Source organism: Pristis pectinata, chromosome 6 (genome assembly GCF_009764475.1).
Source record: "Pristis pectinata isolate sPriPec2 chromosome 6, sPriPec2.1.pri, whole genome shotgun sequence".
NCBI lineage: Eukaryota > Metazoa > Chordata > Chondrichthyes > Rhinopristiformes > Pristidae > Pristis > Pristis pectinata.
Genome location: NC_067410.1, coordinates 17429440 through 17457305, shown reverse-complemented (window position 1 = coordinate 17457305; position 27866 = coordinate 17429440). Strand labels below are relative to the sequence as shown.

The 27866-nt window shown below is 39.9% G+C and overlaps 1 protein-coding gene across 11 annotated transcripts in view; it reads right to left on the bottom strand.

The window, feature by feature from the left end:
- Positions 1-27866, bottom strand: part of atp2b2 (ATPase plasma membrane Ca2+ transporting 2) — a 604494-nt gene that overhangs the window by 64058 nt on the left and 512570 nt on the right. For all 11 annotated transcript variants that reach the window (XM_052017134.1, XM_052017133.1, XM_052017136.1 and 8 more), the window contains 2 exons: positions 11786-12027; positions 11082-11316 (listed from right to left, as the gene is read on the bottom strand). In XM_052017134.1, the coding sequence (XP_051873094.1) occupies positions 11082-11316; positions 11786-12027 (477 nt within the window). The remainder of the gene's footprint in view (positions 1-11081; positions 11317-11785; positions 12028-27866) is intronic.

Here is a 27866-nt window from a genome sequence, read left to right as displayed (position 1 = left end):
GCAGGAGATTTCGTAGAGATTGTTGCTGACTAGATGAAGCCTACCCTCCTGTCAAGGTCAAGGTCAAAAATTGCCTGGATTAGACAAGAAAAAGAGTGTATACAACACCTGAGATATCACCCGCTATCAAAAGTCCCTGGAATCAGAAGGAATAAAAAACAAGTAAACCATCTTTCCATGTGTTATTTGCACTCAACAAAAAAAGGCTGAGAACTAATGTAAATGGTGAACTTTTTCATTCTTGGAAAGGCAACACAAAAGTTATGTAGACAACAGTTTTCCTTTGCCTTAAATTCAATTTGTTTTGAAAGTTGTGGGGACATATGTACGGAGAGGCCCAGGAATAAATTACAGTAATGCTGTGTTCAAAGCTGTACTCTGACCTAGTGCCACACCCAGAAATGACATAAATACTGCATTTGCATGCCCTAGTGTCGGAGGGGGAGGATGCCCAAACAGGCATGATCTATAATGCTCTGGATTATTGGAAATGATGCAACATGAAAATGAAGCAACACACACAAAATGCTGAGGGAACTCTGCAGGTCAGGCAGCATCTATGGGGGGAAATGAACAGTCGACGTTTTGGACTGAGACCCTTCATCAGGGCATGAAAATGAATGTAGGATCTTTCAGGTGTTGACAATTTCTCATTGAAAAGCCTCCTAAGGCATTTCCATCAGCATATTTACTTTATTTAGCACAAATCTATGTTCTAAAGGATCCTGTGACTTCGAACCTTAGGGAAATAGTGACCTTCATAGTAATAGTTAAAGCTCTGTGTTCTTGGTATTACCAGCAAACCAACACAGAGCAGCTGGCATTGCTCTCTCATAACCTCACTATTGAGGCAGAAGGAAATCATCAAAGAAATTCAGACTGTTAAGAGCCACAAATAGAGGATCTGAAAGTAATGATGAATTTCTACAAGTTTCCTGAAATAACAGTGAACCTGCACATGCCATCTTCCATGAAATCATCCTCATCGTCCTCTACATTACGTAGATTCCATGGGTTCATCCAAAGAGATTACATGCTCGACAATTTTTACTTCCAAATTAAAATAGTGGCAGGAAGTCTTGGATGCGAAACAAAGGCTTTAATCCAAGTGGATAAAGGCACAAAACATGTATCCAACCAGCCATCCAGTTTGAAGAAAGTAACCAAATGCCTGTGGCCAATTATGCATCCATTTTATATAGGCAAACGTTTTGAAAGTTGCTATGGAGACAAAATTGAATAATTAAGCCCTTTGAACACGCTTGCCAGTACCAGAACAACTCCCTGCTGCAACAAAAACACTGTGAGCAATTCTTTAGCTGTGAATTGCTTGCTTCACATATCCTAAACAAGGGTTCACATCTGTACTGGAAAGTTTGAAAATCAAGACTATTCCTGGAACTTTTACACCAATACACAAATAAATTAACAGCAACAGTTCAGGCTAAAAATAACCCAATCTGTTCAGTTCAGTGCCTGTGAAAACACTACAATCGACAACATTGTGTTTTGTTGATCCATTCTCCACTATTCAACCAGTCTCTGACTCCTGCATCTGTGCACGGCAGCATGAAAGTACAGAACGCACTGCAGATCAGATGCCAAAACATAAAGCCAAACAGCCAAAACATCTTTGAATCTGGCCCATTACGTAGCACAGACCCACTTATTTGAATGGGGTTGCTGGCCATGGAAGGGATTAGCGAATGCCAGTGATTTTTGTTTTCCCTTTACTTTAAAATTAAAATTTGGAATTTATTCACAATAGTTAAATCTGTTTTAAATAAAATGTATTAACCTATAATTTAGCAAAATATCTTTTTAAAAATTATTTACATCTATTTCAACTGTTTTTAAACACCTGTTTTTCCATAAGGGTGGTCTGGGGCTTGAGGCCTCACGTTTTGACACCAAATGTTCAGTTGTCACTTGCAAAATGCTCCATTCTGTGGATATCCACAGTAGTGGGACCTCAAGTTCAGTGCCACACAGGCCGATGTTCCCACAAAATTCAGAGTGGGTGTGAACACAAGGTACAGTCTGGGTCAAGCACAAGCAATCCCGTTAATTGTTTCAACAACATGTTTCTCTCTGTACCAATTCCCATTGTATCTCTACAGGTTGGTGAGCCTAACATCAGTGGTGGGAAAGTTATTGGAGGGGATTCTGAGAGGCAGGATTGATCAGCATTTGGAAAAGCAAGAACTGATTATGGATAGTCAGCATGGATTTGTGCTCAGAAATTGTGTCTCACAAATTTTTTGAAGAGGTGGCCAAGAGGATTAACGAGGGCAGGGTGGTAGATGTTGTCTACATGGACTTTAGCAAGGCCTTTGACAAGGTCCCGCATGGTAGGCTGGTCCAGAAGGTTAAATGACATGGGATCCAGGGCCAGCTAGCCAACAGGATACAAAATTGGCTTGGTAGTAGGAATCAGACGGTAGCATTAGAAGGTTGTTTTTCCAGATTGGAGGCCTGTGACCAGTGGTGTGCTGCAGGGATCACTGCTGGGTCCCTTGTTGTTTGTCATGTATATTAACAATTTAGATGAGAATGATGAATAAGTTTGTGGATGACACTAAAACTGGTGGTGTGGTGGACAATGAAAGTTGTTTAAGGTTACAACAGACTCTTGATCAACTGGGAAAGTGGGCAAAGAAATGGCAGATGGAATTTAACTCAGACAAATGCAAAGTGATGCATTTTGGGAAGATAAACTGGGGCAGAAAATACACAGTGACTGGCAGGGCCCTAGGGGGTGTTGTAGAACAGAGAGAGCTCGGGTACAAGTACATAGTTTCCTGAAAGTGGCAATACAGGTGGTAGGATGGTGGTGAAGGTGTACAGCACACTTGCCTTCATTGATTGAGAACCAGAGTTGAGATGCCAAGATAAGACTGTACCTGGAACATGGTGCACAGTTCTGTACAAGATAAGACTGTACCTGGAACATGGTGCACAGTTCTGTACAAGATAAGACTGTACCTGGAACATGGTGCGCAGTTCTGTACAAGATAAGACTGTACCTGGAACATGGTGCGCAGTTCTGTACAAGATAAGACTGTACCTGGAACATGGTGCACAGTTCTGTACAAGATAAGACTGTACCTGGGCAGTTCTGTACAAGATAAGACTGTACCTGGAATATGGTGCACAGTTCTGCTTGCCATACTACATAAAGGATGTGATTAAGCTAGAAAAGGTGCAGATAAGATTCATAAGGATGTTGCTGGGGCTGGAGGGCTTGAGTTTATAAGGAGAGACTGGATAGGTTGGGACTGTTTTCCCTGAAGTGAAGGAGGCTGAGGGCTGACCTGACAGAGGTTTATACAATCATGAGGGGCATAGATAAGGTGGATGGTTACAGTCTTTTTCACAGGGCAAGGGATTCTAAACTAGAGGGATTGGTTTAGGGTGAGAGGGGAAAGACCCGAGGGGCAAGTTTTTTCACAAAGAGGTGGTGGGTATATGGAACGAGGTGCCAAAGCAAGTGATAGAGGTGGGTACAATTACAACATTTAAAAGACATTTGGACAGGTACATGGTTAGGAAAGGTTTCAAGGGATATGGGCTAAACACAGACAAAGCTCAGGAAGACACCTTGGTCGGCATGGCCTGCTTCTGTGTTGTACAACTCTTCATAAAACAAGATTACTCAGTTAGTGTTGAATTGTGTGCAGACCTGGCCTGTAGATTCACAACTAATAGATTCAGACTGCTCAGACTTAAAACATTTGAAACAGCCATCATGGGGAGCAAACTTTAATTCCCCCTGTTTATGCAATGAATGATACTGGTTGCAAAGACAAAAGACAAGAGAATAATGTTAAAGTCTGCAACCCACCCTGTATTCTCTTGCTTCCTTGGCCTAAACAACTTCCTAAAGACAGAATGCTTATTAGTTTCAGTGTTGTAGCTAATGACTTTGTCTTTAAAAACATGTTTTAAGCAATCTTAGATCTTCATATTCTGCTAATGCTATTGACTGCTACTTTCTGTGCATGGAATAAATGCACAGAAAGTGGATAAAAGAACATAAGACAATAATAAATTGGAACAGGAATTGCCCTTTGGCCCTGCTCTACCATTCAATAAGATCATTGCTGATCTGATATTGGCTTTAACTCCACTTTTCTGCCTGTTCCCATACCCTTGACTTGCCTTTTGCACAGAATTTTCACTGTAAAGTGAGAATGTTAACAAAATAAACATTTTTTCTATCTGGAGGTTGATTCTCTCCAGTTTCTTCTGTCTTCAATGGTCACTCCAAGTCAATCATTACCTAAGAAGGTATCATTTCCTGGTTGCTTCTCCAAATGAAACTCTGTGCCATAGTGAATCATTAGTGAAGGAAATGGAGCACCTCTTCTGCAGAAACATTAACAACCATGTCTTTTGGACTCATCACTGAGTACTCTTCGTTGGGCCTTAGGGTTGTGTGAGGATACACCAAGTTTGCAAGAAAGAATGTTCTTGCATTCTTATTGGTACCTCCCTCTGCAACTAGATTCTTGACTCATTGGCAGACCTCATTCAATGAAGATTGGTAACAACATCACTTCCTCGCTGACCATCAGCACAGGTCCACTTCAAGGCTGTGTGTTAGCCCTCTGCTCTACTCCCTATATCTGCATGACTGTGTGGCTAAGCACACCTCCAAACCCATATACAAATTCACCAATGACACCACTGTTATTGGACAAATCACAGGCGGTGATGAGTCAGCGTACATGAGCGAGATAGGACACCTGGTTGAGTGGTGCCCCAACAACAACCTGTTGCTCAACATTAGCAAAACTAAAGAGCTGATTGTGGACTTCAGGAAGGGGAAGGAGGGCAAACATGCATCAGTCTACACTGGGGGATCGGTGGTGGAGAGAGTCAGCAGCCTTAAGTTCCTGGGCATTAACATATCAAATGACCTGTCCTGGGCCTAGCACATAGATGCAATCACAAGGTAGGCACTGCAGTGTCTTTACTTTCTTAGAAGATTAAGGAGGCTCAGCTTGTCACTCAAACAAACTTCCACAGATGCACTGTTGAAAGTATCCTGACTGGTTGCATCATAGTCTGGTACGGCAATTCAAATGTGGAAGAACCTAAGAAGCTGCAGAGAGTAGTGGACTCAGCCCAATACATCACGGGCACATCCCTCCCCACCATCGGTGGTATCTGCAGGAGGCACTGCCTCAACAAGGCAACATCTATCATCAAAGATCCCCACCATCTGGACCATGCCATCTTCTTGCAGCAACCATTGGGCAAGAGGCCTGAAGTCCCACACCACCAGGTTCAAGAACAGTTACTTCTCTACAACCAATCAATTCTTGAACCAACCTGCACAACCTTAATCAATACCTCAGTAAAGTAACACTTTGATCACTTTGCACTACAATGGATTTTTTTTTTAGCTCTAATGGTGTTCTTTCTTGTAAAAATTGTGTATAATTTACGTTTAATTTCTGTTTTTCTTGTGAATGCTGCTTATATGATGCTATGTGCCTGTGATGCTGCTGCAAGTAAGTTTTTCATTTGCACCTGTGCGTATGTGTACTTGTGCATATGACAATAAACTCGACTTTGACTTTTTGACTTTACTTTCCTCAGAAAACAAAATCACTTCATAACATGTGGATTAAAACTTTATTTTTAAGCCAAACATAAATTCTTGGAATTGATATGTATGGACTTTATTTGCACATTCTTAGTCCTTAGGATTAAGTTTCTATCTTTTTTTAACAAATCAGATGAAACAGAGATTTGCTAAACTTGTATCTGAGGGAAATTAAAGATGAGCTTTATTGATGTGAACCAGTTGAATTACATCAAATTTGAAAACTGTAATATTTAAATAACCATCCACAGGAAGAACTTTCTCTCTTGAAATAGTTCACTCGCCTGAAGGGTTAGGGAGAGTTTAAATGGTGTTGGCACCATAACGAACGAAAGTAAATTAATTGGAAATGACCAGAGGGTTGTGAAATTGCTAAGTATATCTTTCTGACTTGTGGCTCTACCAATTATACCCTTCTTTTCCACATTGGGAATAACTGGCCTGAAGCAATAATTGTTCTTTGATTCGCAATCTCGACAGAGAGATTCTGGCAAGAAGTTTCTTCTGTGGAAAGGAAAAACATGTTTGGGATATTGAATTGCAAGTTTCAGTTCTTGCACTTTATAGATTATGTGGCTTCTTTGAGTTGAGTGACTGGGCACGTAGTAGCCCAATCATGAAATGCTGTACTATTGTGATAAATTAATTGTTATATTGCACCAATGAAACACTTTCCCTAGATGTGAAAAGTTATAATTTAAAATTAAAAGTACAATGGACCATATTAAACACACAGTATTGTAGTGGCTGCACATTGTATGCTGTTTCTGAAACTCAGATCCACGGATTTCAATTTTGGAAGCAGAATATTACGTGTAACCTCTATTGCATTGCACATTTAGCACAAAGAACCAAACGTGAATTTCTGCCCCCAATATCATTTCCAGGTGTGCATGCTCAGGGTTCAACTGCTGAACTGTGGAGGTGAATCATACTGACTAGTGGCTGGAGAATGGAACTTCGTGCATTCAGTGACTGAATGTGAAGCCAGACTCAGACTTAAGCATGCATGTTATAAGATGTGGAAATGTGGGACTGATTGACAGATACAGAGCTCAGTCTGTCCAGTTTGCCCCACCACTGACTGCCCCTGTGGCCCAGTGGCGTGGCTCAGTTTTGCAGGGATTTCCCAGTGTTACAGTACAGAATCACCACACAAATCCTGCACCAGGTCAGTTGACGCAGAATCCAAAACTCGTAATTTCAATAGGATTTATAGGGCACAGATTTGTGAGGCATGTTCCTTCTTAAAAATTATTCACCTTCATTTTAATCTCTTTGACATTTAATGTTTGTGGATGTATTTATCTAACTTTATGTTGAAAATATTAGAACATTTATTTCAATTCTTTATTTCAGTTTCTAAGTCTTTTTTTAAATGCTAAAATCAATCTCAGCTGAGACAGAAGCCAAAGCTCTGCTCCTGCCCAGTGTTGCCTCCTGACAGGGGAGCCTTGAAGAGCAGGACTTTGTCACTCTACCACCCATAGTCCAGTATTCACCCAGAACAGGCCACTGAAGTCCAGGATGCAGAGAGCCAGCAAACTAGGGCCTCTATATCCAACCCAGGCAGGTGCAAGCAAGCAGGGATTGCAGGGGACGATTCCACGTAGAGGGAGTGGATCAAAGTGATCCATCCTGTTGTGTTTTGCTGTTCTGGAGGCAAGTATTAATGGCACATTGACTGTGTGCAACATCCTCATCAGTTTCCGAGGTAATTAGGCTGAGTTGGATTGATTATTGGATGCATGCCCTGTCCACCATTTACTGCCTTAGTTCTTTCTGATGAGAACTGTTTCAGCAGAAGAGTTATTCCTAGTTAGTTGCTCAGTGCAGAATGCAGGCAGTAGTTAAATGAGTAGCAACAGTTCTAAAACTAATAAATAAGTGGAGAGCAATTGCAGTATCTCGTGACAGCATGTTTTACATTTTGTTGTCTTCTTAACTTTTATGTTTAATTTCACATATATCACCACCTAGCCTCAGGAAATCTCTTTTATGGCAAAATAATAAGAGAAAAAGCAATGGCTATTCCAACATATTTGTCTTATTAAATAATAGCTATCAAAGGATCATTAACACAGCAGGTATTTGGAACTAAATTTAGTCAGTTCTTTCTGATAATTATGTGTCTGCTTTTAATCTGTGGCATATATCACTGTAACATAATAAAATACCTATCTAATCATCACTATAAATATTCTCATTTGCCCAAATCTCGGTTTTAATAACATGAAAATTGCTGGGAAAATTCGAGGGAGCTCACAGCACCTATCATTATCAGTACATTATAAAAATAAATCAGTCTCTTTATCAGCTGTCTTTCCCTTTCTGTAGCTAATTTGACACTAATTTCCCTTATTTCCTTCTCTGTCATTTTTTCTGTTTCTTTCTCTTCATCTTTAAATTTAATTGGATATGAATATAGAGAACAAGATCCCAAGCACAGGGTGCTAAATCCCCCTGTTGATCACTGTTGTCAATTCACATTTCCAGTAAAAAGCAGTGCAAAAATAATACCATCAGAAAGGCAGGATAAAAAGATGTGGAATCTATGTTGCTCTCCAACAACGTTTCGGGGTATTAGAATCATATGGTCATAGAATCATATATTTGTACAGCACAGAAACAGGCCCTGAAGCCCTCACATACATGCTGACCTTTTTGCGCATCTACACTCATCCCATTTGCCAAGTCTGGGTCCGTATCCTTCAATGACTTCATTATTTAAGTGCATGTCTAAATGTCTCTTAAACGTGGTGATTGCATCCGACTCCACTGCCTCTTCTGGTAATGAGCTCCAGATATCAACCAACGTTTAAAAAAAAAATCCCCTCAAATCCCTGTTAAAACTCCTTAAATCTGCACCCTCTTGTTTTTGATATCCCTACCATGGGAAAAGGACTTGACTGTCTGCACCTTTTTGAATTGTATATACCTCATCAGATCACCCCTCAGCCTCCTTTGCTCCAGGGAAGACAAACCCAGCCCAATCAATCTGTCCCCATAACTGAAGTCCTCCAATCCTTGCAACATCCTGGTGAATCTCCTATAAAGCTGTGATTTTGTGTAATAAAGCTGCACAATTTTCTTCCACTTCACAACCATAATGAATTGTGCAGGAACTTAAAAATATTCTAAAGAAACACCCACATTGTTTCCTTGGCATTACTTACACTGTTAAGTTTCAGCTTAGCCATTAGTTGTCCACAGGAGCAACTGTTTGACATTATAGCAATAACTGAGAGTCCCTCACAAGAATATCATCTGCCCAAGAGGTAAAGAAAAACAAGTCAAAAGGTGAAGATGTGCTGCTTCACTCATACATATTTATTTTCAACCTAAATAACAATGTGGAGAGAAACTATGTTTAACATTGCTAGCCATTAAAGCATGGATGTATGGAGAAATGCAATTACAAGAAGAATCCTGTGGATATGGAGGACCAGCAAAACTGAGAAAATAAAAACAATTTTTGGCTGCACAAAGATCTGTAATTTCAAGAAGTGGTCTTAAATAATCCATTTGTTCTTGTTTCATTTCCAATAAATCCTAATGATTGGGTCCTTGCATCACTTTTTGGTCTCAATTGATCATTGGACTGGGGTAGAATGGCTGAGGACACTATTTCACCAATGACAAGTTGGCCTTTGGGCCTGACACCTGACACGATTGACCAGCTCACCTTGATAACTGCCAGCAGCTCCAATCGAAGCTGCCGGCACTCAGCTGTTGAAACTGAAGAAAGACCCGAACTTCCAAGCATATGCTGTGAAACAAGGAGGTTTTGGACATCCTGACAGAGTCACACCATTGAATCTGTTGCCGGACTGCACATTGAGTCCAGAGTTGCAAATCAGTCTTACTAGGAAATTGCCTCTTAGACCACGAAGAGAAAAGATGTAGGAGGCAATGTACAAGGCAAGTTATTATAAAATGACTTTGCTTTGGTTTAATGTTTTAAATTATTCATAAATTTTCATGTATGTTTAGTTACCTTTAATTTTTAAAAAAATATTTATTCTTCAATTATCAGACATTTAAAAACTAAACATCAAAGTCCTAGTCTCAGCTTTGCCGTCTGCACTTGGGCACATGCCCAGCAACTTCACATTATAAACAGCTGAAAAAGTTGGGGCTGTTGCATTCAAAGTCAATTTTTATTGTCAAAAGAAAGAAAAATTATTTTTACAGTTGTGAAGGCTCATTCTTCAAAAGAAAATTAATACAGTGAAATTAAAATAATTTAAAACATTTGTTTTACCTTTTTTGACGGTCTCCTTTATCCCTTTCATGAAGTCCCATTTATATTTCACCATTTTCATTTTGCTTCCTGGCCTCATTTAAATCCAAGTTATATTTACAGCCTAGACTCCTTGATTTGGTTATTTCCTGCTGCATTGACATTCATCTCCCACTGATAGCAGACTGCATTCTACCTGACCTTCGAAAGCCAGACTACTGAAGTGAATAGAATGAATTTCAAAGGCAGGATCCAATGGACAGATGCTGTCATCTGTGGTTAAATTTCTGGGCATGGGAGTGCTTCAATATGACTGGTTGAAGAACCATGTTGTTGCCTGGCCTACTCATGGGCTCCATAAATACCTAATGAAAGTACACCACTGAAGAAGATACCCAGAGGAAACCTTAGTTAACAAGCCCACGAGATGTCTATCAACAACTGTCTCTATGGCGAATCATTCCATTGTTACTAAGAGCAAAATTCAAACCATGATTTTTTATTCCTCTTTGCTTACTTCTTAATTCCTATTAGCACGATGTGAAGTTGCACTATATATGAATGGATAAAGCCATTGTCAGGCAGCTGTCCCAAACTTCTTTAATGTTTCCTATATTAACTGACTATATTATCACACCCTTTTATATAATTGTCTGATTTTAGTTTTATGCTTTACATATTAATCAACATTCTTAAAAGAACAAAAAAGATCACTCTCATCGACACATCATTCATTTAAGCAGAAAAGATTCATGGTAAATAAATATTCATAGAACAAAGTTAGAAGGTAGAAACTTTCAAATAAAATGCATCTCTTTTGCTAAATATTTTAACACAAGCCAAGCTGATCTGAGTTACTGATGAATCAGCCAGTGTACAAACTGAATTACAATTCTGTATTTGAATCTTGATGGAGGATATTCTTCAGTACTACAGTTATTTCTGTAACAGACCCGAAGCACAGTGTTACTTCAGAATCTCTTGCCTGGTATTGTAGGAATAAACCATTTTGTTTTCTATTGGCTGCTTTAATGTAGCAAATATGAATAACAGATTTGTAGAATATTACGACACAAACTGGAAAATGAATCCATTGATGTTATCCTGTTACTTATACAATCTTCAGTTTCTTTGACTTAATCTGTACCTAACCTTTATGACTCTTGATCTAAGCATTCAATATCCCAGCAAAACAAGCAGCATATCAAAATTTTATTTGCTTACCTCTGGTCTCACTGGGTCCTCAATGCCAACGACAGCGATACATGTCAGGTCTAACAAAATGTTGCTTTCATTGTCCCAGTCAGGCTCTGGACTACCTGGAAAGTCACGGAAGGCAATACAAATGGTCCTCAGTCCATCGCAAGCCATGGGCTCGATGACCTTCTTCACCATCTCATCACGGTCACGAGGCCTGAAGGGCCGCGGCTCTCCGGCACTGTTTAGGATGTTGGAGCATCTAAAGTAGAGAAACATGTTGCTATGTCAATTCAGTATGGGTATATAGAAGCACAGAGACATGCTGAAAGGAAATGGGTAACACAGTCAGGAATTAGGACACAAATTGCAATGCAGGTCATCGCTCTTGGTTCATCACAATGCATGTCAAGCTAAACCTTTACAAGATGCCATCCGACTACATCTCTGCCAGGCTCAAACCGTGTGTTCACATGATGGAAGGAAGGAGTCCAACTTCAAAAGCTAGTGGGAACAACCGATTATTGTAATATTCGTACACAAAGCTATAATTTCTATCAAAAGATTACACCGTCAGTATTGAAACTGTTTACATTTTGTAGGGTTAACTCAGACAGCCTCTGGAATAGTAGTACAAGCACATCCTGAATTATTACAAAAATTACACAAATAACTCATGCAAAACATGACCTATTCATTTTATTTGTTTAGTTCTATATAATACTACATACTTTTTCAGGACAATTTCTGAGGCTCCTTTGCTGTACATCCGGAAACTTCCATCTTGCATTCTGATAACAGTACTCATGGACTTTCTCTCGGAGTTGAAAGTGTAGACTTTGTAGAGCTTCTCTTCTGGTGTCAGATCACGGATGGTTTGATAATCTCGCTTCAAGTCCAAGATAAGTCCCAACAGCCCACACTCAGTCTTGTTACCAACCTGACGGGGTAGACCAACGTCCTTGTCTGGAGGCTGGAAGGGAGACAAAGCAAGCCCACAAGTTAAAGACAGGAAAGCATTCTTTGGATTCCCTCAATGGATCACTGAGTTTGTTCACTGAAGAGTAGCCTTGCACTGAGTAAGTTGATCACATTTCCATGGTAAGATAACATTGATTAAAACATTTAACTTTATTTCAGGCAAACAGCTTCAATGATATTGGCCTGAATTTTCCAAGGGGGCCCAGCAAACAAGACTCACTATTTGAATTCCTCATTTTCCTGAACTAAACATCTTCAGATCTGAAAGGTTGACCTTGGTGGCCAAGGTGACCTTTGCAGCAGCTTGGCAAGGTTTAAAGCAGTGACAAGACTTTAAACCAGGTGATGTAGGCAAGGCAAAGCAAATAGTTCTCAATGAACCCCCTGGAAACCTTCAGCAGAAGTCCCTGCTCCACTTTTACAACCAATCAAAGGTGTCATGGTTTTTCATTCAAACAAATTTGAAAATGATTAAAAATGAAACAAAGGGTTAAAAAAACAATATTTTAAAAATAAAATTATATCTGCAAAAGAACTTAAAAACACTTAAAAACATGAAACCAAACATAAATAATGTTGAGAAGAATAATTTACTTCAGCCTCACAAACAGAGCACATAGCTCCCACTTTGGTCCACGATCCAATTTTGATTCTACCCCGAGAAGACTGCACTGGAGATCATTTTCAGATGAAATCATGTCAGGCACAAAATTGCACTGGCTGTTTCCAGCTACTATTCAGGTTGGTAAGCCTGACACTTTCTGTGCACCAGCTGATGTAGTTATTCATGCAAGGCTTTTTCTGCCCTCAGGAACATAAATCAAAATGTAAAGTTCCACACTACAATCATCATGGAACTTTCTGCTGCCTCTGTTCATCCTTTGGAGATGGCAGAAGTGCATGTGTATGGTTGGCGCTTGTGCGTTTGTGTAAATTGTGAAGGCATGGAAATTATTTCTGCTTTGCTCCATTGTATGGGTATTCTCACATTTGGAGCTACCTCCTGTCAGACCCTTACTATGGTGTCCTTGGTGCATCTCCTGTACCACCACCACCCCAGTACCTTCCCACCACAACCCACCTGCCCCCACTGTCTGGGCTTCCTCCGGGTGCTCCGGTTTCCTCTCACATTCCAAAAAAAAGACATACAGGTTAGGAAGCTGTGGGCGTGCTATGTTGGCGCCGGAAGCGTGGCGACACTTGCAGGCTGTCCCCAGAACACACTACGCAAAAGATGCATTTCACTGTGTGTTTCAATGTCCATGTGACTAAGAAACAAATCTTATCTTATCCTATCCTATCCTATCCTATCCACTGGCTCCCTGCTGCGCAGGACTTCCTTAAAGGCTTCTATTTGTTGACCAGAGTTCAGCATCTTTTGACGTAAATCTGGGAGCTGATTCTTCATCCCTTCAATCTCTCTCCTGGCTGCCTGGAGAGTACACCTGGAAGAGCTGAGGCCCTTCTTTGATTGTTGCGTTGAACTTGGGGTTGGCCCCATCAGGAACTGCGTGGGTTGCCTTTTCACACGTTTTTGGGTGGAAACCATGCAGAAGGACACTCGAACTGCAATGGAATGTCAGCCTAGATTTTGCCCTCAAATTTCTGGGCTTTGAATGAGCACAGGCTGGAACAGAGCTCTGTGTGACACTCTCATCGTTCATGCACCCCCATCAGTTTTACCATTTCATCTCCTCTGCCTTTCAGTCGAGCACAGATTGCAAAGGTATTTCCCCCCCGCTTCCCACTTTTCCTTCCTGTCTCCTCGCTTAAAGTGTGTTACTTCTTTTCCGTTTCGCTTGTCAGGCTCCTGAATACTCTGGAGGCAGTCTCAGACAAATGCCGCGTCAAAAGTTCTGGTCTGCACAACGGCGCATGAGAACTTTGGCTGCTGCTGAACACGTTTATACACTTAGTGCAACACACTGAGTTCTGTATTTTCTTTGTGCAACTTGGTTTTGCACTAACCTTGCACTAAATTTGTATCCTGTATATACCATTTTTTTGAACTATTTGTGCTTGCACAATTTCTCTGTCTGCGTTTATTATGTGTCGTCTGTTCTATGTATGTCCTCTGTCGTGAGAGTCTGGGGGAAACGACATTTCGTTCCGCCATGTGTTTTATAGCAAATGGGTGAATGACAATAAAGTATCTTGAACTTAACTCATCAATTTGGAATGAACTCTCCCCAAAGATGTTTGTGACTTGCAGAGCATTTCTAGCACTTTCTGTTCATTTCAGATTTCCAGTATCAGTAGCATATTGTTTTTGTGTTAATATTCAATGTCAGCCTCTTGACAATTCAAACAAATAACTTGAAATTTAGCATTTTATAAATTATGCATTAGAGAAGCACTTGTAGTGTTAGGTAGCATAATTAAATTAATTGTAATAAAGCTGACAGCAAAGTCTTATTCTCAATACATTTCCACTGATTGTTTATTAATATCTTTGAACACAATTTATATGTGCAGAAAATGCACATTCAGGAAATGAAGGAAATACATGCTGTCTTTCTGCAACAATTTCTAAATACTCATGCTAATGTACCAGATAGGAATCCAAATGTATTCCCTAATTAAAACTGCATCTGAATAATTGAACGCAACATCTTTCCATGCAAACTATGGATTCTTGTTCTCTGCATAAAAAAAAGTTAACAGGATCCCTGGAGCATATTGCTAGGTTGCAAACTGAACACATATACACCGCAGCATTCCTGTGTGGCGGCACGCAGACATGACCTTCCACCCATCTCTCTGTGATCAGTACTCCCTGGAGCAATGATGACAGGTGACAACAGGCTCTCCTGAGGTAGGTGACAAGGGTTGCGTGTCTGGTAACGTTTTGTCACTTTCATTATGCTCCTCAGACAGTTTTTATTTCCCAGTTTGAGATCTCATAAAAACCTACAAAATTCTGTCAAGACTGGGCAGATTATATGCAAGATGTTCCTGATGGCTGAGGAGTCAAGGACCAGAGGTTACAGTCCAAGAATGAGGGCTAAGCCATGTAAGACTGAGATGAGAAATTTCTTCTAGAGAGTGGTGAATCTACTGAATTCTCTACTATCGAAAGCAGTTAAAGCCAAGTCATTAACTATATTCAAGAAAGAGTTACATCTTGTTCTGAGGGTTGGAGGGATCAAGGGAAATGGGGAGAAAGCTGAAAGAAGGTACTGAATATTGATAATCAGCCACGATAGTGAATAAGGCTTGAGGAGCCATATGGCTCTCTCCTACTCTTATTTTCTCTTTCGATATCTGCTACGCTATATTCTTCCTAAATACCACACAAGTCTTCTTCGTGCATCCATGTAATATTCCTCAACACAAGGACAGAAGGACACACTGACAGGTAATGCCATCAGCAAAATAATTATTTCTAAGTGCCAGCTACAGAACTTGTCGTCTTTGCTCTGCTTCCAGTTCTGAAGGTCTTCCCATCCACAATCCTGGCAGAACTGGGAACTTGGGAGCTTCTGCATCACTTTCCTCAACAAGAAAACTGTAAACGACGTCAGCTTCCACTTGGAGACCACTCAAGAGAAGTTTCAAACAGAGGACAAGGGCAGAAATAATATCCATCCAATGTTTCTGCCTAAAAGAACTATTGGCACTGTTTATACACTATTTATACACTGAAAAAGGCAAGGAATCATCGAGCTTTTACTGGCTCTGTCCCAGAGCAGTGCAACCAGTGGCACGTCATCACCTTCCCCCTTCACCCTGCAAGTACTTTTCTTTCAAATATTTATCCAGATCCCTTTCCAAGGCTGAAATATGATCACTATTAATCCTACCACTCTGCTTCAGACCCTAACCTCTGACTGTGCAAAAAAATTCTTCCTCATATTCTTTTGCCAATCCCTTTCATTTTTGTCCCCTCTCTCAATGGGCATAGTTTCTCTCTATCTACATTGTCTTCATCTAACGTAGGTTTAAATACCACCATCATAAGCCCCTCTGGAGAACAACCCCAACTTCTCCAGTGTGTCCAAACAACTGAAGTCCTTCATTCCTTGAATCATTTTGATAAATCTCATCAAAACCCTCTCCAAAGCTTTACAGCCTTCCCAAAGTGTGGCCAAACCAGTGTTTTATAAACGTTCATCATGACTTCCTCGCTCTTGAACACGATGCCTATATTTATAAAGCCCAGAAGATAACCGCTTTCTCAATCTACCTTGCCACTTTTAATGAACTGTGCACAAATGCTCGCAGATGTTTTTGTATCCCTTTTAGAATTACGTCCTTCAGTTTATAATGCTCCTTTTCACTCTTCCTACCAAAACCTAACACTTCAAAATTCTTAACACTTACTTTTATATGTCACCTATTTGCCCTCCACCACCCTGTCTCTATCTCCTCCAAGTCTATTTCTATCCTCCTCACAGGTCACGATGACTACAGGTTTTGTGGCAGCTGCAAATCTGGAAATTTGCTCTGTACACTCCGTTCCAAGTCATGAAGAAAAGCAATGGTACTGGTAACAATCCCTGGGGAACTCCACCAGTCTGAAAAATAACATTTTATTTCGACACTCCATTTTCTGTCACTTAACCAATGTTATATCTTTGCTGCTACAGCCTCTTTTACTCCGTAGGCTTCAATCTTGATAACAGGCTCATTATATTAACCAACCACCATTGGAAGGATATATTTATCATATCAGCTGCATTTCCCTTATTGTGCAATCAAAAAACTCCATAAATTTAATTAGACTTGACTTGCCTTTAACAAATCCATGCTTGCTTTCTCTATGTAATCCACACTTGCCCAAGCGATCGCTAATTCTATCCCTGATTATTATTGAGACTTTTCCCTTCAACCTAGTTAAGCAAGCAGGTCTGCAGTTAGTGGGTTAAATCCCTACAATTTTTTTTGATCATTTCCAATTTTCCACTCCTCAGATGTTTATAAAATTATGGCCTGGGCCCCTGCAATTTCCTCCCTTATTTCCCTGATCAAATGATGCATGCCATATGGACCAGGTAACTTATTTACTTTAAGTGCAGTTAACTCCTCTAGTAGTACTTCTTTTCAATTTTAAGTCTGTCCAGCGTCTCAGCTACATTTTTCTTTTCTGGGTGTCCAGCAACATCTGCTTCCTTGGTGAAGACGGACATAAAGTTCAAACCCAGTCCTTCTCTGTGTCCCCATGAAGCTACTGTCTTTTAAGTCTCTGATTGGTCCCACCCCTTTTCTTATTCATACGTGCCAATAGAATATTTTCATATTGCCTTTTATGCTCGTTGTCAGGCTTTTCTCATGCTCACCTTTTGCCTCCTGAACCTTCTGTAATCAGCCTGGCTCTCACCAGTATTAATGACCTGGCACATGCTTTGTTTTCCCACTTCATTTTACTCTACCTTTTTGGTCATCCATGGATCTCTGGTTTTTATTTCCCTACCCTTCCCCATCATTGAAATGTACCTAGAATGCAGCTGAAACATCTCCACTTTAAAGGCTTCCTCATTTCCAGCAAACACATCCTATCAGCTAAACGCTGGTGGTATTTTAAGCCCATCTTAACTGACATGTATATTATCAGAACATCACTCTTCTACTGAAAGACTGCTGGATTTCTAGTGGCATGTCCTTTTCAAGTCAATTATTGCCATGGTTCTATCTTGATGCACGTTAACAATTCCACGGCACAATTCCCTATTTTCTTCGTATTTTGACCAATAATCTTTTCTTAACTAGCACCACATAAACACAACTTAATGATTATTCATCTCCTTGCTAATTAAAGGACATGTTACCCATGCATTTTCTTACAGAACAATTATAGCACATTAAGCACAATTCAGCGTGGACAAGTACTTCAAATAATATGACAAAGTGTTGTAAAAAAGCTGATATTTCTTTTAAATGAATGCAATAAAAATCCCATTATATTGTACAGAAGGTTACTTTTATTGGATGAAAGTCTGTTCTGGTATCGCTTCTTACAAGCTGTGCTGTAACATTTTAACCTCTCGGGATTCATTTTGTATTCCATTACCCAGCTGAGAATGTTGCTGGTTGACCTGCTTGAGGCAATAATCCACCACAACCAGAAAACCAGCTGTTTTATCAACACAAAGACAGATTGGTGTGGCGAAGAATTGCAGTGAAAACCTTCAAACCAGGATGTTACCCACATTATTTGAAGTCCAGCATGCCCTGCCAGATTCCATTGAAAGGTCCAATGTAATTTTCTTTTGCAACATCTGCCGAGCAAAAGATTGCAATATTAAACAAGAGGTTGTGACACTTTGAGCACTGCAGCTGCTACGTGTTCATGTTTCAACCACCTGGTGGCTCTGTGAAGCAGCCTTTAGTTAACGTCCTCAGATTGATGTGAAGAGCCAGGGGGGCAGTTAATCTTTGGACTTCTTCCTTCGTTTCTGGTAACCCCAGTTTATCCAATTCTCATACATCCATTATCAGCCTTCCCTACAATTTCAAATGTTCAAGGTCAAAAATAAAGAGCAGGTTATTGATTTTCCTTCTCCTCATCCTCCCTTTCCCTGATAACAGCAGTTAACTGGTAGCTTTTGATGGCTGTGACACCTGGCTCTTTCAGAAGCTGACTGTCAAAGATCCTATTGGGAGGGCTGTGGGTTGTGGATAGCTTGCTGTGCCTCTTCTTGAAGAGTTCCTATCAGTGGCTGCTGCTGAGAGGATCACTGTGAGGTAAGTTTAAATTAATCCAGAAGTCAGCAGCAAGCTAACAGTGTTCATCACTGAATATTAATACAGCCATTGTGTCTTTTAGAAGACTCAGGAATAATCATCCAGAAATCATCTAACTCAGGACTGGCCTAGGACTTGATGTGTGTAGGTTGGATGATCAGGTCAGCAAAATTAGGGAATTGTGTTTTGATGTTGGACAGGGAAGACTGTTTCCTACGTTGTGCCCAGAATGGGACTACTGACAACTCTAAGTCATCGTCATGGCCTTTGTTTGGCTGTCACTACATGCTCTTTTGTTTGATCAGCTTTTCTTTTGCCCAATGACACTCCTCAATCTGTATATTCACTCCTGCTCCTCACCTGCTTCTGTAGCTTTCCTCTCTATCCTCTACCCCACTACGCCCTTCTCAAACCACAATCTGCTCCATGGCCTTCCTCAGCCTCAATATTCCATCCTCATATTTCTGGTGCATCCTTAGGATTGCCCAAGGATGCATCCAGTGGCATCCCACTTCACAACATGAATCTGTTCCACAGCCAATTCTTTTCCATGCTGTTTCCATCTCATTTTCAGGTCAAGCTTCACCAATATTTAATACTTAAATCTATTTCAACACTTTCTTTTACACTTAACATTTTATTGCATCAAGCCTTTCAATTTCCCTTGGTTAACCTCACAAACCCCAAGTCTCTCATTCCTAAACTCTTCTTCCCTCTCTCCTCTCCCCAATGCCACACAAAATTGGAGAAAGTTAACCACGTTCAAAATTGCAAGAACATTTTCATCTGTCTTCTCATAGAGAAGTAATGTTAAAGTATAAAGAAACGACAGAAAGACCGTAGAAAAATTAAATGCAATGGTAATTATTTTTCTTGTGAGCTAAATTTGAAACAGCAAGATTTCAAGTCAGGAAGTTCATCTTTATATACTCCGCATTCTCTCTCTGATGGGATATGTGAGCTGACTTTACTTCCTTCAATCATTAATATATTGGCTGATGCAAATCCCAGGTGAAGCCCTACTTTCCATTTAAAATTTAATAATTTACAATACTGCAGCCATGCTATTTTAGTTCATCACAGGCATTGGCAGAGGTTTTTAATCCTATGTGGAGCATGTCAGAAATTAAAGCCAGCTCTTTCACAAGAAACTCTATAGATCAACTAAAAAGAAACAGACACCAGAGAGATTGAAGAGGACAACTTTTATTCCTTCTTTCCTCACTTATGGGAGGAATAGGGTGATGATTCAATGAATCAATGTCTGGGTCACATCCACTTTGTTGTGATCTTTGAAATAAGTGGCCCAAGTGACTGCAATAAACAAAATGACAGCATCATTTGTCCATGCATATATTAACCAATGATGCAAGTTTGAATTACCAATGGGAGGTAAGTGTCATACATGCTCCACTAATTGCTACTACACATACAGTTGACTAAATTGTAGCCATAACAGGGGCCATTTACACATGAACATGGAAGCTTAAAAAAAACTATTTCTGTGCAGTTAGAAGGAACATTAACATCCCATGGAAAGTGCCCTCAACAGTGACCAGTACTCTGTGGCCTCAGCCCATTCTTCTGACCCATGCAGGTTGTGCTCCATGGTGCAGCAAGCTGACCTCTCATGCCATTCATAGGGTGAGCTTCTTTAAAAGTACAAGGGGTTGTGAATGAGGCTCTACAAGAAAATAATTTGGGGCTTCTGTTTTTTTTTCCATTGTAAAGTGACTCCACCTTTATATCTTCCAATGGACGCCAACAATCTCAAAACTTTTCACATGAACACTTGTATCAAAATCAAAAATTGCAAAATTTTTGCTAATTTTGATTTTGATAGAAATAATCATGTGAAAAGCAATAAGAAAGCATCTGGATTATTGTGATTCGAGTCCATTGTACCTGATTCCTGTTAGTGCTTTGTGCAAAACACAAGGCATTTAAGTAATGATATATTATACTTATATATACCATATTATCATTTATATTCCCTTGATAATCCAAAAGCAAAATACCGCAGATGATAGAAACCTGAAATAAGACAGAAAAAGTTACACAGCAGGTCAGGTAGCACCTGGAGAGAGATAGAGGGGGGATTAACCTAAATGTGAAGTTTCTCTCTCTATTGTTATCTGATCTGCTATTTCAAGAATTTTACATGTTATTCTTACAACACTTTTATATGAAAGTTTCAGAAGAAACTGGCACACTAAGGCAGTGACAGATGGAAACTTAAATTGAGTGTTTAAGTTATACATGGAATTGATTTTCTTGGAGCTACACACAGGCCTGAATGGATACCTGTTCACATGGATCCATCCAGCTATCCAGTATATCCAGGCATGTTAAAAGGGGAAGGAGCTGAAATTCCGAGCGAAGGCAAGAAAGAGTTGAGCACCCGATGGATTACTTTTTGTGGGAGCAGGATGATCTCTAACATATTAATGTACCTTTTGGATACTCTAATGAACCAGCGAACACTCATTTAAAACTCAATGGACTATAAAATCTAACTTGGACAAAAGTGCTCGCTAACATGGGTTGCACATTGTAATCCACAACTGTTTCTTCTGGGATCATGGAGAGAGCCAATTTCTTAATTGCCTAATGTGTGCAAACAACATAATTCCCAGACCTGCACAGTTGCACACAGTGACCATGCACAACTTCAGGAGTGGAGCGAGAAACATCATCTGACTTCTGCATGCATTCAGCAAAAGGGTGGCATTGAGTGGGAACCACAGCTTCAAGTAGTGGGTCTGTCAAGGGGAACAGCAGAACAGACATGGGAACAGACACCAGTTTCTCCAATCAATTACTGGTCGTTATGATGTTATTGGTGGACACCGAGGGGAAATCATTAAGTGGTTGCTAATCCCCAACCCAATGAAAGCGGAAAGCCCATCTGAAAGTCTATGGTCATTTTCTGCAGCCACTTCCTTACAATAGCCAAGGCAAAGATCAGCCATGCTCCCATTAAGGTTTTCCAGTTGAGGCCGACGCTGCTTCTCCAGCATGTATTCATTCTCTACTGTTGTAACTATGATGACCAATGACACTGCTCTGTAGCCAGCAGCTTCTGTGCACGGGCACATCACTTACAAGAAAGCCAGTAATTCTGTTATCTACAATGAGTTTTGCACTTGCACTTAATCACAATCACACAGTACATAAAAACACACAATTTATCAATCACTTTAAATGACTAAAAAATACAAATTTCTATTGATTTTCTGCTTTGAGATGGGTAACAATTATTGTTCTATTGCCAAGCAAGCTTTGATTGAATAACAAGTAGACCAGATCTCTTCATCAAATTCAATGCACTGCTTCCCACTCACATCTTGACTACTTCTTTGCATTCCTCACCAATCCTACCCTCCTGTCTCTTACTAACCTACTTCCTCCTGTATCTGCCACTGGGGGGAAAAAAAACTGTCATGCAAGTCTGCTGTTTCAAATTGCCAACCACCCAGCCTTTGGCCTTTAATTCCTGCCAACACTCCCTCACCTCCACCTGTGTCTCCAGCACATACTTTTACTGTTTTCCATTCAGGTCTGTCTCACTGGGGGTGATCCTGATCATCAATCCCTGAAGTCCGAGGGGTGCAGAGGTGAGCACCTATGGCCTTAAATTGTTTTAGAGTTCTCCATCTGAATTACTGATCAACACTGTGCCGTGACACCATAGACACCAAAAATAACCACAAGTCTTCCAGTAGTTGACAGGATTTATATTTTCAAACAGTATTGTACATAAAATGCAGCATAGAAATCAGTCTTTGATGTTCTGTAGAATTCAGTTTCAATGTATGATATCTGGAAGTCCAGCAGATGAAATTAACAAGGTGTCAGTAAAAAGATATTGAGTGAATTATCACTGATAACATCAGCATAATGATATTAACCATAGATTCCATCAATTTCTTTTTGACAAGCCTGTTTATGTTCAATAATTTACAAAAACTTTCAAGTCTGAATTTCACATTAACACATGGACAAGCTCTATTATCAAATTTTGCTTGAAAACAGAAGCATTTCAATTGGGATTCTCATAGTATTTCAGCCTCCTAAACAAGCCAATGGTATAACTACACACCTACACTGCCATTCGAAAGGGGAACCATTTTGCCTTCATGCATCAGCAACTGTCCATGGAAGCCTTATGGGAATTATTTTAACAAGTTTCACTTCTGCATGCCATCGTCAGGCCAAAATCGTAAAATATCGGAGTCAAAAAATGGCCTCCACTCCTGATCTTTAAGCCATTCTGAGGACACTTTTAAAAATTCCAAAATATGTAAAGGCCTTCCAAATCAGTTCACTGTCATTAGGAGAGACAAGAACTCGGGTTGATGACTGATGCAGAAAGGCAGGAGACACGAACAGATGTAAGGCACAATAACAAACTAACCTTTAGGACTGTGTGGGTGGGCCTGTGCATCTCTGAACAACTCCCACACCAACAGCCAAGGTAACAACAGCTTCACTTTGAAAATGATTAAAGCCACATTATCTCCATGAAATACCGCATTTAATCATACATGCTGGTAAGCAATTCTCAGCTGATTATCATGGTGTAACATCTATTCATCAATCTAAATTTCTAAACAAAACTCCATAAACAAAGATCCATACTTTTGTGACTTTCCCATTAGGATCAATCAACTTCATTACCTCTCTTGGACAGTTGTCCAAGAAACACTACATTCAATAACTTACCCAAGAATGTGTACACGTGTTAAAAACTGCAACGCCATCCCTGTAGATAAGTTTTTTCTTTACCTCCCTGATTTTAGGAAAATCAGGCACAGCACAGGTAACTCAGCCAATGTGAATTGGTATGGAAACTACATGAATTCACAGCTGGGAAGGGAATTGGAGGGCTGGTATGTCTGCACCTTCATTCAACACTTCAGGACAAAGAGGCAGGGAATAGAAAGAAAAGGAATAAAGTTGTTTTGGTTACAATTTTTTACCAAGTGTATCACCTGTGGATTTTTATCTTGGATTAAGGGCATTAAAGGATGTGGGAATATTGTGAGAACATGAAGTGCAAACAGAATATCAGCTATGATCTGACTGAATGGTGGAATTGGCTTGACAGGTCAGTTAACTCCTGCTCCCATTTCTTCAGTTCTATTTGTTTAGCCTGTAAGGGCTTTTATTTTAAATTATGCCAAGGGCATAAACTAGATTCAAATTACAAAAGGGTTAAGCACAGAAAACACCATTTTTAATTTAACAATTTTAGAATGTTAGTTATGCCAAACATCAAGTTGCCTGCCTTGTCTTGTTGCATTAACTTTGAGACAATGCAGGACATTAAATTTGATCCTGCTTATATATTTCTTCCCCATTTTGGAAAAAAAATGCTTTTCATTTATTATTCTAGTAGTGAGTTTGGCTGAGGGGAGTCAACTGAATGGGATATAGAGAATCCATTAGTGGCATATTAAGGAGGTAGCATTTCATTCACATGAAGAATTGATTGGGAGCTTGGCCATCCAGTATTGGCACAGAGAATTGAAAGCTGGATCATAAAATTGTCTTAACTTTCCCCTGTTTTGGTGATCTCAGAGATTTGGATACAAGGGCAGCTGCAGAGTTATGTACTGATACTTGCAGCTTTTAACAGAGAACATCATTTGCTTGCTTCAAAATCAAATTCACGCAGAAGACTCACAGAATCAATGCCAAATATTTATCCCTGATTGATGGCATTAAACTTGCAATATAATAGAGGCAGCTTACTATGTTACTGAAATGTCTTCAGCAGAGTGAATTTCAGAATACAATACTTCTATTTAGCACATTTAGAATACTGAACATGGTTGAATTTTGCGGTTACAAGCATTTTTTTGTGTTTTAATTGTGGTCAAAATAAAAGAATTTAACTGTAAAAGCTATTTGATGTTCTTTCCTGTATTTCATTTGATTTAAATTAATTTGTTAGAATCATATTTTGTCTTGGTGGACACATGCCGTGGTATCCAGAATGTGTACAGAGTTGTCTCAATTCGGATATAAAACTGAAAGAGCTGGAAATACTTAACAGGTCAAACAGCACATGAAGGGAGAAACAGTTAACTTTCCAGGTTAAAAAACACTCAGGTAATTTCAGGTTTACAGCATCCGCAGAATTTTGCCTATAGTCTATATTATAATCCTTGAGTTATGCTTTTGCATACTCATTATTGAAAAAGAAGTCTACACTCAACCCAGATTTGTCCTTGGTCACTTCCTGTGTTGCTCAATGACAGAAGCCAGTTGTATACCCTTTCTGAACTTCAGTTCATCTGACTTCAGTAAAAGAATTTATATCTAAAGTAGCTCATTCACTGGAGTGACCAACAATACTGAGCCTGACAGAAATCTAATACAAACCCATGTAACTGCTAATACGCTAACTGATGAATTATATTCCCCCTCTCACACAAAACAAAGCAACTCTTCCACTACCAGTTCCTACAGAGAAGTTCTTCTATGCTATTGGCTTTTAAACAAATCATTGAGCCTTGATGGAACATCAACTGACACAAATAACTAATTACAGTATCAAGTTATTTATAAAATGGAAAGCAACAAGATGGAATTCACGTTGTTTTCTTCATAAACTCCAGTTGTCATTTCTATCAACAGAAAAAAGATAAATCATTTTGCTGCATCTGTTGAGCAGCAGTCTGAGATTCGGTCAGGTAAAGCTTAATATTTTCAATCATTACGTAACATCACAAGTGGTCCATTTTGCTTTCCTGTTAGATATAATTGAACGTTCACATGTTTTATGTCAGCAAAACATGAGATCACTAAAAGTGGCACAGGCAGAAACTTGACATCGATTTTCCTGTATGTAGCCCAGGTATATTTCCAGCAGCTTTTGCAAATAGTCTGGCTGATATACATAATCAATTTTCAATCATTACCATCTTCAGTCTCTAAAATTCTTCAAGCTCATTCTCCACTTAGTAACAAAAATTATACAAGAGAATGGTCTCAATTTACCAACTTAATTAACTGTCCTGTAACAAAACAGGAGAAAGCACATCAGAAGACAGCATTCTGATGAATGGTCACAACAGAAGCATAACTGCCTTTCACAGACAGTCGTGTGCAATAATTCAGCTTCAGATCCCAGCATTTGATGGGGCAGAAGCAGTCTCAAAACCATTACATTCACATTTTATTCTCATGTTACATCTTTGTTGAGCTCACTGTCTATTGAAAATGAAGTCAACCAAGTCATCATTATATGTCAGACAAGAGAAAAGCTTTAAAGGGCTAAATAAACACCTGCAAAATACACAAAAAACTCAAATAATAACTATATAATTTTTTCCCTGTGTTTCATTTTTTTCTTCTTTACATAGTGAGGTCACGCTTTGTTTCCTTTTGTTCTTTTTCCTATAGACTCCCATACATTATTCATCTACTGACAAGGCTGGCAAGTGACCTGACTGCAGAACTCTCAACATCTCCAGGGAAGAGCTGACAGTGCAGAGGGATTCCGGTTGACTAGCCTGCCTTTCACCTGACCAGCACAACACTATAAATCTTAGGCAAAGACTTTCTCAATCCAGTGGCATTTTGTATCCCAGGATATGACTATAAATTAAAATACTCTCAACCTTTCCCTTTGTTCTTGAAATAAAATGAAATAAACTTAAAATGATACCATCTGGTTATCAGTGTAAATGGAAACAGTGCTTCCATATTGAACTGATCAAAATACTGCACTGCCTCAATACAAGTAGCAAGAGTAGATGGTAGCCATATTGGCCCTTCAAGTTCGATAGGGTCATGACCCATCAACTACATTGTCCTCCTTCTTTCCTGACCTCTGTATTTCCTGATTATCTTAACAATATAGAAACGTAGTCTTGAATGCACAATGACAAGTTTCAGAGTATGAGAATCCTCTAACTTCACCGAGAGAAGAAACTTATCCACATTTTGGTCCCGATTAGCCAGATCCTTATCCTATCCCTTCTGGGTTTAGACTAATTAGAGGAAACGGCCTCATGGTATTTATCCTATTTTTCCATCTCAGAATCTTATGCATTTCAATGAGGTCATGCTGATTTGTTGATTAAATCTAGTTAGCCTTTGTTGCACTGCTCCAAAGGCAGGAACATACTTCTGTCTTTGCTGAAACCCATTAAAGGGGTTCAAAAATGGCCAGTTTATTTTGTATAGCTATTCTAGAGGTTCACAAGACACATTCTGCTTTGTTGAAGCAAAGGAAGAAAATGCAACAGTAGGAAGAGGTAGAGGAATGTCTGGAACTACTCTACTCCCTATACACTCATGACTGCGTGGCCAGATTCTGCTCTAACACCACCTACAAGTTTGCAGATGATACCACTGTAGTGGGCCGTACCTCAAAAAACAATGAGTCGGAGTACAGGAAGGAGACACAGAGCTTAGTGACATGGTGTCATGACAACAAACTTTCCCTCAATGTCAGCAAAACAGAAGAGCTGGCCATTGACTTCAGGAAGGGAAGGTGGTGCACATGCACCTGTCTACACCAATGGGGCTGAGGTCGAGAGGGTTGAGAGTTTCAAGTTCCGAGGAGTGAACATCACCAATAGCCTGCCCTGGTCCAACCACGTAGATGCCACGGCCAAGAAAGCTCACCAGCGCCTCTACTTCCTCAGGAGGCTGAAGAAATTTGGCATGTTCCCCTTGACACTCACCAACTTTTATCGATCCACCATAGAAAGCATCCTATCTCTTACGCATCATGGCTTGGTATGGCAACTGCTCTGCGTGGGACTGGAAGAAACTGCAGAGAGTTGTGGACACAGCTCAGCATATCATGGAAACCAGCCACCTCTCCATGGACCCTGTCTATACTTCTCTCTGCCTCGGTAAAGCAGCCAGCATTACCAAAGACCCCACCCACCCAAGACTCTCTCTTTTCTCCCCCCTCCCATCAGGCAGAAGATACAAAAGCCCAAAAGCATGGACCACCGGGCTCAAGGACAGCTTCTATCCTGCTGTTTTAAGACTATTGAATGGTTCTCTAGTATGATAAGATGGACTCTTGACCTCACGATCTACCTCATTATGACCTTGCACCTTATTGTCTACCTGCACTGCACTTTCTCTGCAGCTATGACACTTCACTCAACATTCTGT